At 39.8% G+C, this 15,339-nt stretch overlaps 1 protein-coding gene across 4 annotated transcripts in view; it reads left to right on the forward strand.

Moving 5' to 3' along the window:
• Positions 1 to 15,339, forward strand: part of SYNJ2 (synaptojanin 2) — a 67,178-nt gene that overhangs the window by 562 nt on the left and 51,277 nt on the right. For 2 of the 4 annotated variants that reach the window (XM_021391589.1, XM_021391592.1), the window contains exon 2: positions 8,708 to 8,794. The exons of 1 other annotated variant lie outside the window; for it this stretch is intronic. In XM_021391589.1, the coding sequence (XP_021247264.1) occupies positions 8,708 to 8,794 (87 nt within the window). Of the gene's footprint in view, positions 1 to 7,556; positions 7,907 to 8,707; positions 8,795 to 15,339 lie in introns of all 4 variants that reach the window. One more of the 4 variants, XM_021391591.1, reaches the window with a different exon arrangement.

The raw sequence follows: 15,339 nt of genomic DNA on the forward strand, positions 1-15,339 counted from the left end.
TTCTCTCCGGCTGCGTCAGTGCCAGCCAACTGCCCAGACGTGCAGTTTACGCACAGGCGGGTCGCAGCAGAGCTCGGTGTGGATGACTTGACTGAGACTGGCGTCCTGCAAAGAGAACTTGCTTCCTGCTGCGTGCCGTGCCCGTCCTTGGGGTTCGTGCCATGCACGGTATGGGTGCACCTGGCGCTCGGTGGAGCGGCCGGGGGCCCTCAGGCGGGGCAGTGGCAGCCACCGGTGCGCTCAGGATCTCGTGATTAGGGATGGTAAGGTGCAAAAGTAACGCAGGAGAACGTGCTGTGCTCGCGTTGTGCTGATAGACTGTTGTTAACTGTGGCCGGCTCTTACCTGCTCCTGCAGTTGTGCCTTTGTTGCGGCGTGGAATGCGTCTAGGGGAAAAGGGGGAGGGCTAAACTGTGAACTTTGTGGCAAAATCTGTGTGTACGCAGTGCTTTGCACGGTGCTGGTCACAATGGCCCTCCCAGGAGAGCAACAGGAAGCTGGATCAGATCTTCCACAATACGCTGCGGCAAGGCTTCCAGGCTGACAAGTTTGGTTGTCAGGTATCAGGGCTTTTTATGAGTGAAGAAGGCCAACCAGGCCCACAGGAGACAGGCGATTTTTATGAAAAGTTCTAAACGTGGAAAAAATTTTAACAAGTCCCGATAAAGCTCTGTTACTGCCGCAACATGCATTGCCTTGTGTTACTGGAATTTTATATTGTGCGATACTTTGAGAGTTCCGTTACTTGTTAAATTCATTTGTTATAGTGGATGTTCATGGGCAGAAAAAAATTTCTGTATGTTTTTGGCCAGATTTCAGTGAGCTGTCAAAATGACAGGTCTGGTAGTACAGACCAGCGTAGTGCTTGCCTTTTCTGATCCAAAAATGTATTGACAGTAAAACTGTCCTTTAACATCAGTGAATTTTGATCTGGCTTCTGTTACTCCAATCCAAACCCAGAGCAACTCCACTGTCTAAAGCCAATGTGCATGTGTAGAACTGAGACCTGTGCTCATCTAGCAACCCCAGGCCTTTGTATAACCAGTCACTGAGAATATTATTTACAGTCTCACTAATTTAAGGAATCATCAACTTAAAATAGACTTTTCTCTCACGATGTTGCTATCCTCCATCTGAATGCCTGTAGCTAGAAGTGTGGAAGTGGTTAGAGAATTTATATGGTCTCTTCTAAAATGTGTGTTATTTTGCATTAGTGGTGGGGTTAGACTCGATGATCTCTCAAGGTCCCTTCCAACCCCTGCAGTTCTGTGGTGGCTGCTGTAAAAAGCGGTTTCCCATGCCGTTGGAAAGTCACTACTCGAGATAACTGTGATCATTCATGCATTGGCATCTAGCCGACTTTGTGTTAATAGATTTGCTATGTTAATTCATTTAGTTTCTCTTCTTGCCTGGTTCTGTTCCTATGTTAGAGGAAAAGGTAGTTTATCCAGTTGAGCCAGTTTAGTTCCTTTCTTCTATTTATGAAGCAAAGGACCAGAAAAGGAGGGGAAACCGGCAGCAGGTATTGTGATGGTAAATTTACAAGGACTGTGAAGAGGAAACTCCATGGTCAAGATGTTAACAGAGACAAGGTCAATTCTGTTTTGATTGCCTTCAGGTTGTTACTGGCTGTAAAACATTTCGGATACACTAGCCCTAAGTTTGTGTTAGTTTGGGCTACTCTGATTTTCCATTTCTGAAATGAAGATAGAAAGAATTGCATGCTTGTGGTGATGAGGAAGTAGTGTAATTCTGCCTTTTGCAGGCTTCCACGCTCTAAATGAAAACAAATATGTAAGTTGTTCAGTAGTTCGTGCAGTTTTGCGGTAGCAGCCTTAATCTGATAGAACTGTAGAAAGGAATAACTGGATGGACAGTGAAAGCCGGAAAACAAATTTTAGTCATTATCTGTTATTTTTTTCTTAATAATTACTGAATATCTCTTTTGCTCTTGAGCAGGCGTGACATCTGCATTTTGACCCGAAGAAGTTTAGTCACTTCCTTTCCTGCTATCCAGTTTAAGTAGCAAAATGGACTGAGAATCATCCTAGAGGAAGAAATGTTATAAGCACAAAATCTGGGAAATGCACATAGTATCTGTAGAGGCCATAAAACTCTGCCAAGCTCAGAATCAACCCTTTCAATTATGTAAACCAAAACTTTGATACTGTCTCATGGGAGACGAGATATTTTTTTCCTCTCCTGATGTATTGTAAAGGTTATGATGACAATGTATTTCAAAATTCAGAGTTTTAATACTTAAAAATATTTGCATGTTCGATTTCAGCAGTGGAAAAGTGTTATGAGGATCTTCAATTGTCTGAGAAGCCAGGAATTCATAAAATAACCACATTCAGGCTGTAACTGAAGTCTAACTTGAGAAACTTATGTAAAGGTCAAGGAAACCAAAATTCCTTGGGAATCCTAGCCAGGCTACCCCAACTCCTTTTTCTGTACAGTGAAGCAATGTAAGAGTCACACAATTTTCTGTTCTAGCCGAAGTTAAACAGTGTTTTTAAAGAAAGTAGTTTTTTTCCTTCTTTTCTCGTGATGTCACTGTAGGGTGGAGGGTAAAACTCACTGCTTTGAGTTTAACAGCATGAAAGAATTCCTCCAGGAGTTCACTGAACTAGAACATCAGAAATTAGCTTCTGCCATGGAAGAGAGTTACAGGCTTGCAGTGTGAAGAAGAATCATCACTGCTTCAGAAGCTTTTCCTTACATGAAGGGTATGTAGGTAGAAATGCTGTTGCTTCTTTTAACATGGTAGTTTTAACACTTCATAGGTAAAGTGAGCTGTATATTATAGCCATAATGCTGCAAATATAGTTCTCTAACTTTATTACAGAAGTGAAATTATGTCAGCAGGAATGCTCAGCTACTGAAATTCATCACAAAAATGTATTTTTGCATGGGCAGGGCCAAAGGATGCGCAGACATTAAAAATTTTTGTTACAGCACCTATCAGAATGGAGCCTAACTGACCTCGGTCTTTCGAAAATACCAAAATTCAGAGCTGATAAAGTGCACGATTTGCAAGTGTGTCCAGAGGTTTTTTCTCCAGGCTGTCACTCAGAGATCAGGGAGATGAGCCTGTACTGGAGGCAGATGGGCACAGTTAGGTGGTGGAGCATCTCCATGCCTCCTCAGCAGCATCAGGTGTAGGTGAAGCCAGAGCAGAGCCCGGCAGCAGGAGGGATGCGCGGCCAGACGCTGCTGTGTGCACATTCACCATTTGCCATTAGTTTTGCAATTCTGTGTACGCATATGTCACTGAGTGGGGCTATGGAAATCAAGCATGAGTAATTGTGCAAACATACTGTGAATGTATTACTGTATGTTACATGCTATCAAAAACAATGAGCCCAACAGCACGACTTGTTTTACTCATATGCCTGGTTATTTATGTAACTCCTCTCTTTATTGTATTTGTATTCCTAAAACTTCTTATTTATTTTTAAAAAAATGAAATACAGTTTTTCATAAAATTTTCTGTGGTTTTATGATGTTTGAACTTCTCCCATCTGTGGATTTCTACAAGCCTTTTATAGTGGAAGGAATCTGTCTGACAGAAGCCTTGTGTATGCTGGCTACGCTGTCAGTGTCTTTGTGTGAATATATATAACATTAGCCACATAAAGATAATGGTCTAGCTCCAGGGCAATGACTTAGGAACTTCTCCTTTATGTTCTTGGCTGCCCGCAGACCACAGGAGTGGCCGGTACAAACCCAGTGATCTTTTGAGTCCATTCCTTGGCTGTGAGTGAAAATGTCCAGATCCACACATACAAGTATGAAAGCATAATCCCTTGCTGGAAAAGAATGATTCCAGTTATAGAGAAAGCTGGTGAACAAACTGCTACTTTGTCAAGTTTTCAAGCAGAAAAAACACTTTCCTATAGAAAATTGATGAATATATTGCTTAAAATGTTGAATATCCAGACTCTGTTAAATGAAACTCTGACCACAGACCTTTTCCCAACCCCACATTGCTTGACATATACGCTATTAGAGGACGCATCTTGACTTGCATAACATCTATGTAGCTTGAACTGGATGTGAATAGGAAGTTTTTAGCAACAAAAGTTTAGGAATGTAAATGACAATACAACAAAGTACTTTAGGTTTGTCTGAGAAAAAACAGGAGTTGGAAGCAACTTACTTATCTTAACTCATATATCACCAGATGTTGGAGGTATTTCTGTGTTAAGATGCTAGTGCATGTATTTTTTTTCTCATTTTTTTTGTATATGAAATTTGTTTAATTACACATTTGCTCTTTCTTGTAAAAATTCACACCTCTTTGACCAAAATGCTAAAAGAAGCACAAATAAAGCCCCCACCACATCAATCCAGTAGTTTGCAAATATGCACTTATATGCGCTTACATATTCTGAAGTGTTTCTGTAGCTACAAAGTGGATATCGAAATACTTCCAGAATCAGGCTTAAGCGGAGAGCCAGAATCCGTAACCTGGCCCCTGACCTTCTTGAAGAGCTCTTTCCGTGGTTTTCCCTGAAAGTTGTAGGTGTTACTGTTCCTGCCCTTAATGTAGGACCTGGGACTGAGGTGCCTTCCTGCAGTCACTGGGCTTTCTGGGCACCACAGGACTGGCAGCTGTGGTGGTTCTTGCTGAAGCCTGGGGGTCACCACTTGAATAAAGGAAGCTGTGTGCACCTGGCCAGTTCCTGCTAGATACTGCATCAAATGTGCAGCTTTGGTAAGCAGGAAGTCACACTTGGATAGTAGGTGTATGACTTTTTGTGTGGCTCTGAAATATTTTATGCTTCGAAACAGCTCACTTTTGGTTGAATTTATTATAATTTGATTTTATTGAATTATTGTGTCCCTCTTGTTTCACAAGAGTTAAAATTTTCAGCTAATGTGCTAACCTTACATATTGTTTACATCAGAAGCTTTTAAATAGCATTAAAACTCTTGAGGAATGCATGCAGTGTGCAATTCTGTAAAGCTGTTACGAACACACAATGCAGTTGTAATTAGTGCAGAAGGGTGGGTACTCAATTATATGTTTAATGCAAGGAAAGATTGCTAAAAAATATTAGTGGGAAGCTTTAGAGGGGTTTGGTAATTACTAGGTGTACTCTCTGCTACCTGAAGCCATTGTAAAGCACTGAACAAATGCACTGTGTGTTTGGAAAAGTCAGCTGGTTCCCCAAGTAACACAACTTCGTGGTGAATTTCATCAACTTCAAGTGCTTCTGAAGCACTTCCTTTTGTTAAGTATGTATATATTTTCCACCTTTTTTCTTGAAAAAGAAAGGATTTTACCTGTAAGCAGAGTGTAGTTAAACCTCCATTCTTCATCCTGGATTTTCAAGTAGACAGCACTTGTAGCCTCTGCATTTCAGGGCTTTGAGAAAGCCCTTACATAATAAAAACTCCAACAATGGAAACTTTAAGTGAAAAACACAGAAATAATTGTCATGTTACTGATTAGGAAAGTGCTATGTCTTTGGATGTATCTAGCTGTCAAATGTTTCTACTAAGACCGTCTTTGCAATATTATTCAATTCTGTTCAGTATGTTTTGTATTCTCCATGTACATCAACAGTCCTTTAGAATTCTGTAGTAATTTTTCCCTTTTGCTCTGCTCTTTATCCAGTAGCACATTGGTTGCTTTGTTCTATTTCTAGTTGCTTGCTTTCTGATTGTGGCTCTTGTGTCCTAGTGGTGCTAGCCAATAGTCTTATGACCAGGTTTTGATGACATGAGGTGTCAATAAGAAATGTTAAAATTGTATAAATAATTACTTCCAGTAATAAGATATGAAATTGACTCAGGCCCTCTTCAGTGCCTTTGTAAAGTCACACTTTGGTCATTCTTTAATTGCATCATTTTTTACAGCGGGTCTCTGGCCCAAGCAGCATGACATCTCAGGATGTAGCACCAGGGAGTATAATGGGATGGGAGCCTCCAGTATCTATGACAAATAGATGCTTTTCCTCACAAAAAATTTGGTCTCCCCACACTAAAATACCCTAGCCTCCCAGCTTATGTGCTCATACGGCACAGATGTGTTGGTTGGGTTTTTTTCTTCTTGGCCCGAGGAGTGAGGTGTATCCAGAGTTCAAGGAAGAAGCATTTTGTCCCTGCTTTGGATTCATGAATCCAAATATCTTCAGGGAACAAAATGAACCTAGAATAAGTATCAGAATGTGCTGTACGATAGAAGTTTTTGGAAAGTTGTTGTCTAGACAGAAAGAGAGGCAGCACAGCCCAACAGCCTCCTATGGCTTTGTGGTGGGAGCTGCACCTCAATTTAGGTGGCTTGTTTGGTTCTGAAACCCTGACTGCTGCTGATGTGCTAGCAAATGTTCTGTCTTATGGTCTGCCCAGAAGCAAGGGTGTTCCCCTACTACTGTTGGCAAAGCCCAGGTGTCTGTGCACATGGAGATGTCCTGTTCCAGGAGCTGATGGCCACTGCCATGGCCTGGGAAACTTTGGTGGCTTCTGTATGTGCTAGGGTCAGGTGCTTCTCACTGTTAGTCTTGTGCTGCTTATTCCACACTGAGATAAATTCCATCCTTTTGGATCATGCCTTTATCAGGCACATTAATGGCCAGCTTTCTGACATGCAATTTTATTTTGAAGAATATCATTGTGTGTTCAAGATGTCACTGAAATGCTTCCAGATTATGCCTTGCCTGCAAGTTTGCAAGGTCCTGCCTCAGTGTGAGATCAAAATCTCTCCCTGTTTCTGTCATTCTTTGCTTTTTACCAAAGGTGGAATATTAAGAGCAATAATTCTGTTTATGTTTTTTCCTTTTTTCTTTTAACAGTAACAAAAATAAAGTTCTACAGCAGAGAAGAAATTTAAGAAAAAGATATTGGTGTGTTGTTGCTGCTTTTTTCTATGTACTAGAGATGACATGGAGTGAGACATCACTTTTTTAAAACTCTTGTTCTCTTTTTTAATGCATAAGGAAGGCCTAACACCATACAGAAAGAGCTGGGGCTGTTCAGCCTGGAGAAGAGAAGGCTGTGAGGCCTTTCAGTATCTAAAGGGGAGCTACAGGAAAGAAGGGGACAAGATCTTTAGCAGGGTCTGTGGTGATAAAAACAAGGGAAAATGGCTTCAAGCTGAAAGAGGAGAGATTTAGGTTAAATATAAGGAAAAAATCTTTTACAGTGAGGATGGTGAGGCACTGGAACGGGTTGCCCAGGGAGGTGGTTGATGCCTTGTCCCCCAGGACTTTCAAGGCAAGGCTGGATCGGGCCCTGGGCAGCCTGATGTAGCTGTGGTGTCCCTGTTCATTGCAGGGGAGTTGGACTAGATGGCCTTCAGAGGTCCCTTCCAACTCTCAGGATTCTATGATTCTATGGTATGCATATATATATATTTTAATGAAACATTGTTATATTCTATCTAAACTTTTTTTCCTTAAGTTCATTTTGGTGGTTTTTTGTTTGGTTTCTGTTTTGGGGTGCCCAGCTCTTAAAGGATGCTGTTATGGAAACACACACATTGTGAAAGTCTGGCAGCAAAAATAAAATTAAGAAAAAAAATATTAATTCTTCCTTATTTCTCACAGATGCAAAAACCGAGACAAATGTGTTTTGATTTCCTTTGGAGGGATTGCCTCTGCTGAGGAATTTACAGGAATCGTGCTACTGGAAGCGTCCTTTCTGTCATTTCAGAACAACAGAGATGGACACTTATTTTCCAAACTTCTCTCTGAGCATCTTGCCTCTTGAAGTTTATAAAGGAAAATCTGTTTCTTTCCTTCCTGTCATCCGTTGCAGGCAGCTTGGTTTGTCCTATTTTATGCCAGGAGGTTTTACATTCTTTTTTTCAATTGCTGAAGCTTACTAGGAGCAGAAGATTTTGCAGTATTAGCTAACTTCTGAAAGTGCCATGTTTCTGTTCATCTGTGGTCAAGAAGTAAGTGAGTATTTGAGAGTCACTCTTTTACTCATTCACAAGGCTAAATTTGCTCCTCATTAGGAAAGATATACTTGCTGGTTCAGGAAATAATTTATTTTTGCATTAAGGTAGCAGGAACATGTTTGTTCACATTCTGGCTTAATGCTTGTGCCCGTTGGGGTCAATTAACACAGGAATACACAAGTCTAGCAATGGCATCTGATTCTCTTGTTAATTTGTTTTTAAACAGCTAAGTCTTACTCTGTTACGGTATAAGCTCAGTTTCTCTTGAAATCAACATCTGGTGTGTGTCTACATTGAATTACGTTATCTCCTATAAAAAAATCTGATTCTGTTAGAAATTAGGCTGCCAGAATCTGGAAACAGAATCCATCTCTTTTTGTATGTTAAAAAAAGATAGACTGTATTTTAGCTTATGGCCAGACAGTTGTTTTTGTATTTTTTGTTGTTGTTGCTGTTAGTTCAGATCAGTGTAAAGTGCAAATGTGCTTATACATTCCTTTATGTATTTTGAAATGAATGTGGCATCTGCTAACATCTCTGCTGCAGAATTAGAGCATTACATTTTCTAGAAGGGTAGAGTGCCCCTTTCTTTCTTTTAGGATGATGTGTGGAAAGGCCTTGCACTTTTGTCCCATCTCTTTTTAATGGCTGTGCTCTTACAGAATTTTAATGCTACCTGTGTAGTTCTGCTTTCTGAGTGAGATCAACAGGATTGGTTTGATGTTGACTAGAGCGATCTTAAAATCTAATGAGAACAGAAAACTAAGGTTTGCTGTCTTTCATTTTGCTTCTCAGCTCCAGAAGAAAAGGATGCAATTAAAGGACAATATGAAAAACTCATGGATGCTTATGGCTGTTTAGGAGAACTTCAGCTTAAATCTGGTGAGTGACCATCTGTATGACTGAGATTACAAAAATGTGCAGACAGTGTTGGCGTGCTGCAGTGCCAAATGGCTCGAATTGTCCACTTAGCACGTGAAAGCTAATGCAGCCTGTTATCTATAGTCTGGAAAAGATCTGTTTCTTTTTTGTGCTATGCCAGAAGCATACTTAAGTGATAGCCTAAGAATTTTGGATTTTCGTTTTTGTTTTGTCTGTTTTAGCTGCCTGAAGATAATTGTCATTTTTTTTTCTGCCACATTTGTACAAGGCAAATTCTGTTTTCTCACTTATTTTTTTATTTTTTTATTTTTTGAAGGATCATGTTTAAACAGTAAAAAATGATGGTTATTCGAGACTGCAGTCCTACAGATTCCCTGTCCTTGCTATAATGCCCAGTAAGGCAACTGCCTTTAATTGGGAAATTCTCATGGATAAATATTTGCAGAAGCAGGCCTTTAACTTCAGCTAGTGTAATAAGGAATATTTATTATCAGTACTTTCAATTTTGGTACAGTTTGGGAATCTTGATTTAGCACGGGACTTGCTATTACACTGCCTACAGGAATTTTAATGGAAATAGCATGTTTTAGGAAGGGGACTTCAGTCACTGAATTGAAGGTAATAGTACCTTGTACAGCATACTTCAAATCTACTGATGAAGAGGATGCATTAAAACAAAAGGTTAATGAAATTAAAGCATTATACAGTTCCAACCTTATCTGTACTCATGAAGGAAAACAGCATAAGCTTTGTTCCCATGGTCTTCTTAATGTAAGCCTTACTTTTGACTTGAGGGAATTACAGTACTGATTTCCATATGACTTGGTGCTTAATCAAGGAATCTGTCAAAGGCAGTGGTGGCATGAGCACTGCCTTATTTAAATCAGTATATGAAGCGTATCTTTTTGTAGTTCACTTGCCATTTTATGGCTCAAGGAATGTGATGTGAGACTGATGTGAAGAGGTGGCTGCAGTCCAAAAGATTTACGAGTCAGCATTTAAAAATCTAGATCCATCTAGTCTATTTAAATGAGTGTGGGCTTTTTGTTTGTTTTGTTTCTTGTAGAATTAATTATGCATTTGAATGGAGATTTCTATCAGTTTGTTAATGCAGTTAAAAATGGAGGGCTTGTGATTGTTTTTTCTTGGCACTTGGACCTGTTTTTCCTCATAGGAGTCTAATTAATCCTGTTGTAATGGTGAAGGAATGTGATCAAACTCTTCAGGTCACAGATGAGTTCCTTATATGTGATGGAAATGAAATATATCTGGTTTTAGCCTTCATATTAAAAAGTGAATAATTTCAGATGGGGTATGAAATATAGTCAACCTTATTTTCTCCTTTTTATTTCTGCATTCCTCATGTCCTTACTTCTTCTTGAACACCTGCTTCAATGCCTGTAAAGTGTGAGGTTTTTCTTCTCTAAGCTCTGTCACTGCACCTTTGTCTTGTTCTAGTGTTAAATTACAAGTACTGGTACAGGATTTCCTTTGGAAAGCACTGTTAGAAATTGTATTGGTAATTGGATTAAAAAAGGTTCCTACTGGAGGCCAACTCCTAATTGTGATTGAGTGAAAAGTCAGGAGGGTCATGCTGTAATGGTAAGCAAAGGTAAGCAAACATTGTCTGCTGCTAAGCACGTTTTAAAAAGCAAAGATGATTGCCTGCCTGCTATTTCACCAGTAAAAAAGGTAGCCCACTTTTTTTCAGTCTCATATTTTCCATTTTGTATGTAAGTATGCTCCATCCCTTTAGCTGTTGTTTACGTAAAAGATTAACGCTAGAAAGTTAATATAACATTTTTGCTTTTTTTATGTAATGTATTCTAGCAGCTGCAAACAAGGGCATAATTGGCCAGCTCTTCACTGCCCATCAGTGATCAGATGCATTTTGTTCAGGAGTGCCGCTATTTTTTTTCTTACCGCTGGAAACCTGCAGATCATAAGTAATAAATTAACTGAAAATATTTTTAAAAGTACATTCCGCTGGGATGTTAAAAAGAGTATATTTGTAGAGCAGAAGGGGAGACTCTTTCAAGACATGAAAAGATGTCTCTGAGCACTTTAATTAATCTGTAAATATCGTTACTTAGGAATCCAAATAAATCACACTGCATGTCTGCCAGAGTAGATCATGCTTTTCACAAAAAAGATGAAATATGTGAAGCTGACTCACAAAGTTTATGTTTCCCCTCAGCGATAACATTAACTTCTATGTACTTCTGTCTGTTAACATGACTCACTAAGTTCTTCTGCTGTCTTTTGTGAGATGGGTGGCAGCAGAATGCATTGTACAGTGTTTCTGAGCTGTATCTCATCCAAGATTTTGCTGCCAAAAAAGATCTTGCTGCAGTATATATGCATTTTTAGCAATGTGTTAAGAGCTGGCTTTGCAGCCTTTGGTTTAAATGTTGTGATGTCAGGAAGGAAGGTGCACATAGAAAGTAGTGTTTTGACACCATCACCACGTAGATTACTTAGTTTAGTGCAGCTGCTTTATTTAGGGAGGCATGCTGACATCATTTGTCTGTATATACTCCTACGCTTGTACATGTAATGTATTTGACAGCTTAAAGGAAGAATTTTCAAAGGCAAAAATGTCAACTAAGTACCTGTTTTCTATTTCTCTAGAGCATTTCCTAATATATAATTGTCTAGAAGAGAGAGAAAGAACATATTTGAGGCTAAACCTGTCATTTGAAAAACTTCATTTCTTTTTCTCATTCTGATATAGATTTCATTGGAGATTTTCAGCTAGTTGCTTAAAATCCGATCGTCTGCTGCACTCTTGCTAATTTTGAAGAAAGATGAGAGGCATAAATACCTTTGACTTCTTTTTTAGTGGACTATAAAGTGAAGTGGAGATATGTGAGGAGATAAAATCCTGTGGAAATGGAACGTGCTGAGGGAATGTAAGGAGATAGCATTAATATTGGAATGGAGAGTGATCAAAAACTGGACTGAATTCATTTTTAAAAGGAAAAGGTGGTCTTATGTGAAATATTCAAGTTAAAAAGGACAAAGTGTAAACGGAGTATCACCTTCTTTAAACAATAGCTCCTAACAGGCAACTCTGAAGTAATCTCACAAAATACAGGGGAAACAATTGTCGTGAGTTAAGTAGACAGGTTAAATACAGAAAGTGCAGCTCACTGTAGGTGTCAAGTACCAGAACTGCATTTCCTGGGTCAAGCTTGCTCAACTTCCATTAAAGCAGTTGGCTTCACAAGAGCTTTTAAAAAACAAATAAGGACAGAAGTTATTTTTGTCTTGTTTCTCTGCCAAAAAGTTCTCCCTCCTCTGCCTCTCTTGTACAATCTAATAAATAGGGCACTCAGCGCATATTGCTGCGAGCAACGCATTTCTAACATTTCTTCAAAAGGGTTCTTTACAGACTATTGTGATGATTTATGGCTATAATGGGACAACATAATGATCTCATAAGAAATGCTTCACTTCTCACTCAAATGTTTATTCAGAGAAAAAAACTGTAAGGGAATTAGAGACATTTCTACAGTTGTGATGGCCTATTGCAGTTCTTAATGTTCTTAAATCACTTTCATAGAATCATAGAATGGTTTGGGTTGGAAGGGACCTTTAAGATCATCTAGTTCCAACCCCCTGCTATAGGCAGAGACACCTCCCACTAGACCACATTGCTCACAGCCCCATCCAGCCTGGCCTTGAATGCTTCCAGGGAGGAAGCATTCGCAACCTCGCTGGGCAACTTGTTCCAGTGTCTCACTACCCTCACAGTAAAGATTTTCGTCCTAATCTCTAGTCTAAATCTCGACCTGCTGGTCATGCTTCTCTTGATGCAACTCAGGATACAGTTGGCCTTCTGGGCTGCAAGCACACACATTGCTGGCTCATGTTGAGTCTTTCATCAGCTGACACCCCCAAATCCTTCTCCTCAGGGCTGCTCTCAAGCCATTGAGAAGCTGTGTCTAAAGTTTAGAAAGGCCAAATACAAAGCAGGATTGTACATTAAATTATCTGTAAACGTTTAGAAGAGAAAAGAAGTACAGAAAAGGCTTTGTTGTTGTGAGAGCCCAGCAGCTGATGTGGCTGTTGATACAGAATGGAGGGGGAGTGCCAGACCTGTAGCCCTGACCACACCACAGGAAAGAAGTTTTCTGTTTTCTGGGATGTTTTTAGTCAGCCTTAGTGCTGGTCCCATTTATCATTCACTTTGCAGCTGCTGACTGAATGCAGCATGCTTTCTGCTACTTTGGGGCTCGTTGACATCAAGGACAAATTAGTGCAATTTTCCTCCCATTGTACCTCTATTAGTTACTTTTTTGTGATAACAGCTGTGGGCTCCTATTTTAAGAAATAAGACTGGAGTTTGGTCTCCTACTCCAGATGTGCAAGGAGCTCCAGAGAGGGTGTAGCTTTGGTTCAGGCTTGACTGCTCATTTCATGGCTTTAAGTGTTGTTTGTTTTTGTCTTTTTCTAAATCCATTTAGCTATAGATGTTTTGGTCAGAGCAAATATAAACACCCTGAATACTGTTTAGCTCGTTTCAAAGGGGGTAGCCCAACAGTGTGCTTCATAATGCTGCTGCCAGGTGGATTTGTCTGGACTGAACGTGGTGACCGGTGCTAGGATAGTACTTTAAATGCTATTTGCATAGGAACAGTTTCACTGCAAACTTAAAAAGCAGCAATATTTTTACTATAATCACAGTATTGGAAATGGTAGTGAGCTGTGGTTTTGAAAAGTTAAAGCTTCAGGAATTAATGGAGTAGTTATGGCTGTATTAAGGAATGTCTCTGTGTTGCAGCTTTCTCTTTTTCATTAGCATTGATATTTTCATAGTTAGCTCAGAAAAAACAATTTCATTAAAAAAAAATCCTCTTTTTTTCTCATGCTGTGGCTTCACAAATGCCTGTAGTGTCAGAAATTCTAAGTTGTGTTGAGAGCAGGAGATTTTCTGTGGAGGAGGGTTTAGGAAGCCAGGAATGCAGCTTCTTGCATTCTTTTGTGGGAAATGCTGGATAATAAAAATGAATTGCGTGGGAACTAAAAGAATCTCTCAGTAAATTCTTGTCAGCTAAAACTGTTGTTTTCCTTCCATTGAATGAACAATTACCAAAGGACGTAGCATCTACAAGTCTTAGAAATGGAGAAAGTCAGTTTAAATTTTGCTTCTTATAAAAGTTACGTGCGCTAGTAACAGTAGTATCTGTCCTGATGGAAGGAATCAGAGCAATTTCTACCTGTGAATTTAAGTGTGTTTAAGTAGGGTTGTGCTTGGTACATCTCTTTCCATGTTAAGTGGTTAAGTCAGTAACTGACAAATAAGCAGAAGTGTTTGTCCTGTGGCTGGTAATGGTAGGTTTCTGCCACATGAGGTACTATTTGGATATGTAACACTTTTTTTTTTTTCCTTTGAAATGGCATTTTCAAGCTGAGAAAATGCCTAACTAAAAAAGTGAAGTGAAGGTAGCTCAGTTATCATTTCCATCACAAGCTTGATCAACGTAGTTGTCAGTTCATGTAAAATTGTAAGCAGCCTGGATCAAAGGGAGAGCGATAGGGTTGAGACAATGTGAGCAAAGAGATTTGAGATTGAAAGAAGAGATTCCCAAACGAAAGCTGATATTGCCTGCAAAGAGGAAAACATGAGGAAAGGTGTGTTTTGCTGTGTATAGCTTTGTGGTGAATAATTTATTAGATTTTAATGGAGACAGTTAAAAGATGAATAGCTGAATAGTGTTTTAGTAGCGTTAATTTTGCTTCGTGAGGCTCTAGGAACGTGAGGGGTTGCGCAGAGCTCTCTTGCTGCTCAGGACCCTGTGGCTACATCTGCACTGTGGGTGAGGATAGGGCAGGGCACAGGCATGAGCGCTGTCATTGGGATATTGCAGTGAGCCAAGAGCAGCGCACCCATCAGGGAACATCAGGCAAGGATGCAGCACAGCATGACCCTGGCACTCCGGGGAAGGCTGCTGAAGACTGTGGCAGTGCTTGTACTCCTTGTCTCAGCGTCCCAGCCAGCCGGCTCTCTGAGCCTGTCACTAGTGATTTTCTATCCCTGAAGGTGACTGATAGTAAGGCATATATTAGTAGCGTTTCTATGCATTGCTTTCAAATTGTCATGAATTGAGTTTACTCTGAGCTGATTAGTGTTGCAGGGTTTCACAGAAGCTATTGGCTTTCCTGCAAGAGAGCTGACCCCTTAGCTCTTCTGGAGGTTGCAAAGCAGAATTTAGTTGGGTATGAGCTACCATGGTGATAACTGATGTCACCTTCTACTCTTAATCTTCTATAATTATGCACATTCATGTGCAAAGAAGGAATAAACTATCACGTTATAAGTATTTGTAATCCTCCGCTGCAGTGTTGTCTAGAAAAGTACAGAAAATGTGCTTTAAAACACACGAGAAGGAGAACACAGCATACCCTTGTTACAGCAAGAAATATGATGAACAGTTGTTTTTTTTTTTTTTTTTAATAAATACCACCTACGTTGGCCTTTATGCAATATTGAAGTCAGCAGAACAGAGCAGAATGAGTAAAATCCGATCTCCCACCTTGTC

Source organism: Numida meleagris, chromosome 3 (genome assembly GCF_002078875.1).
Source record: "Numida meleagris isolate 19003 breed g44 Domestic line chromosome 3, NumMel1.0, whole genome shotgun sequence".
In the NCBI taxonomy this organism is placed as follows: Eukaryota; Metazoa; Chordata; class Aves; order Galliformes; family Numididae; genus Numida; species Numida meleagris.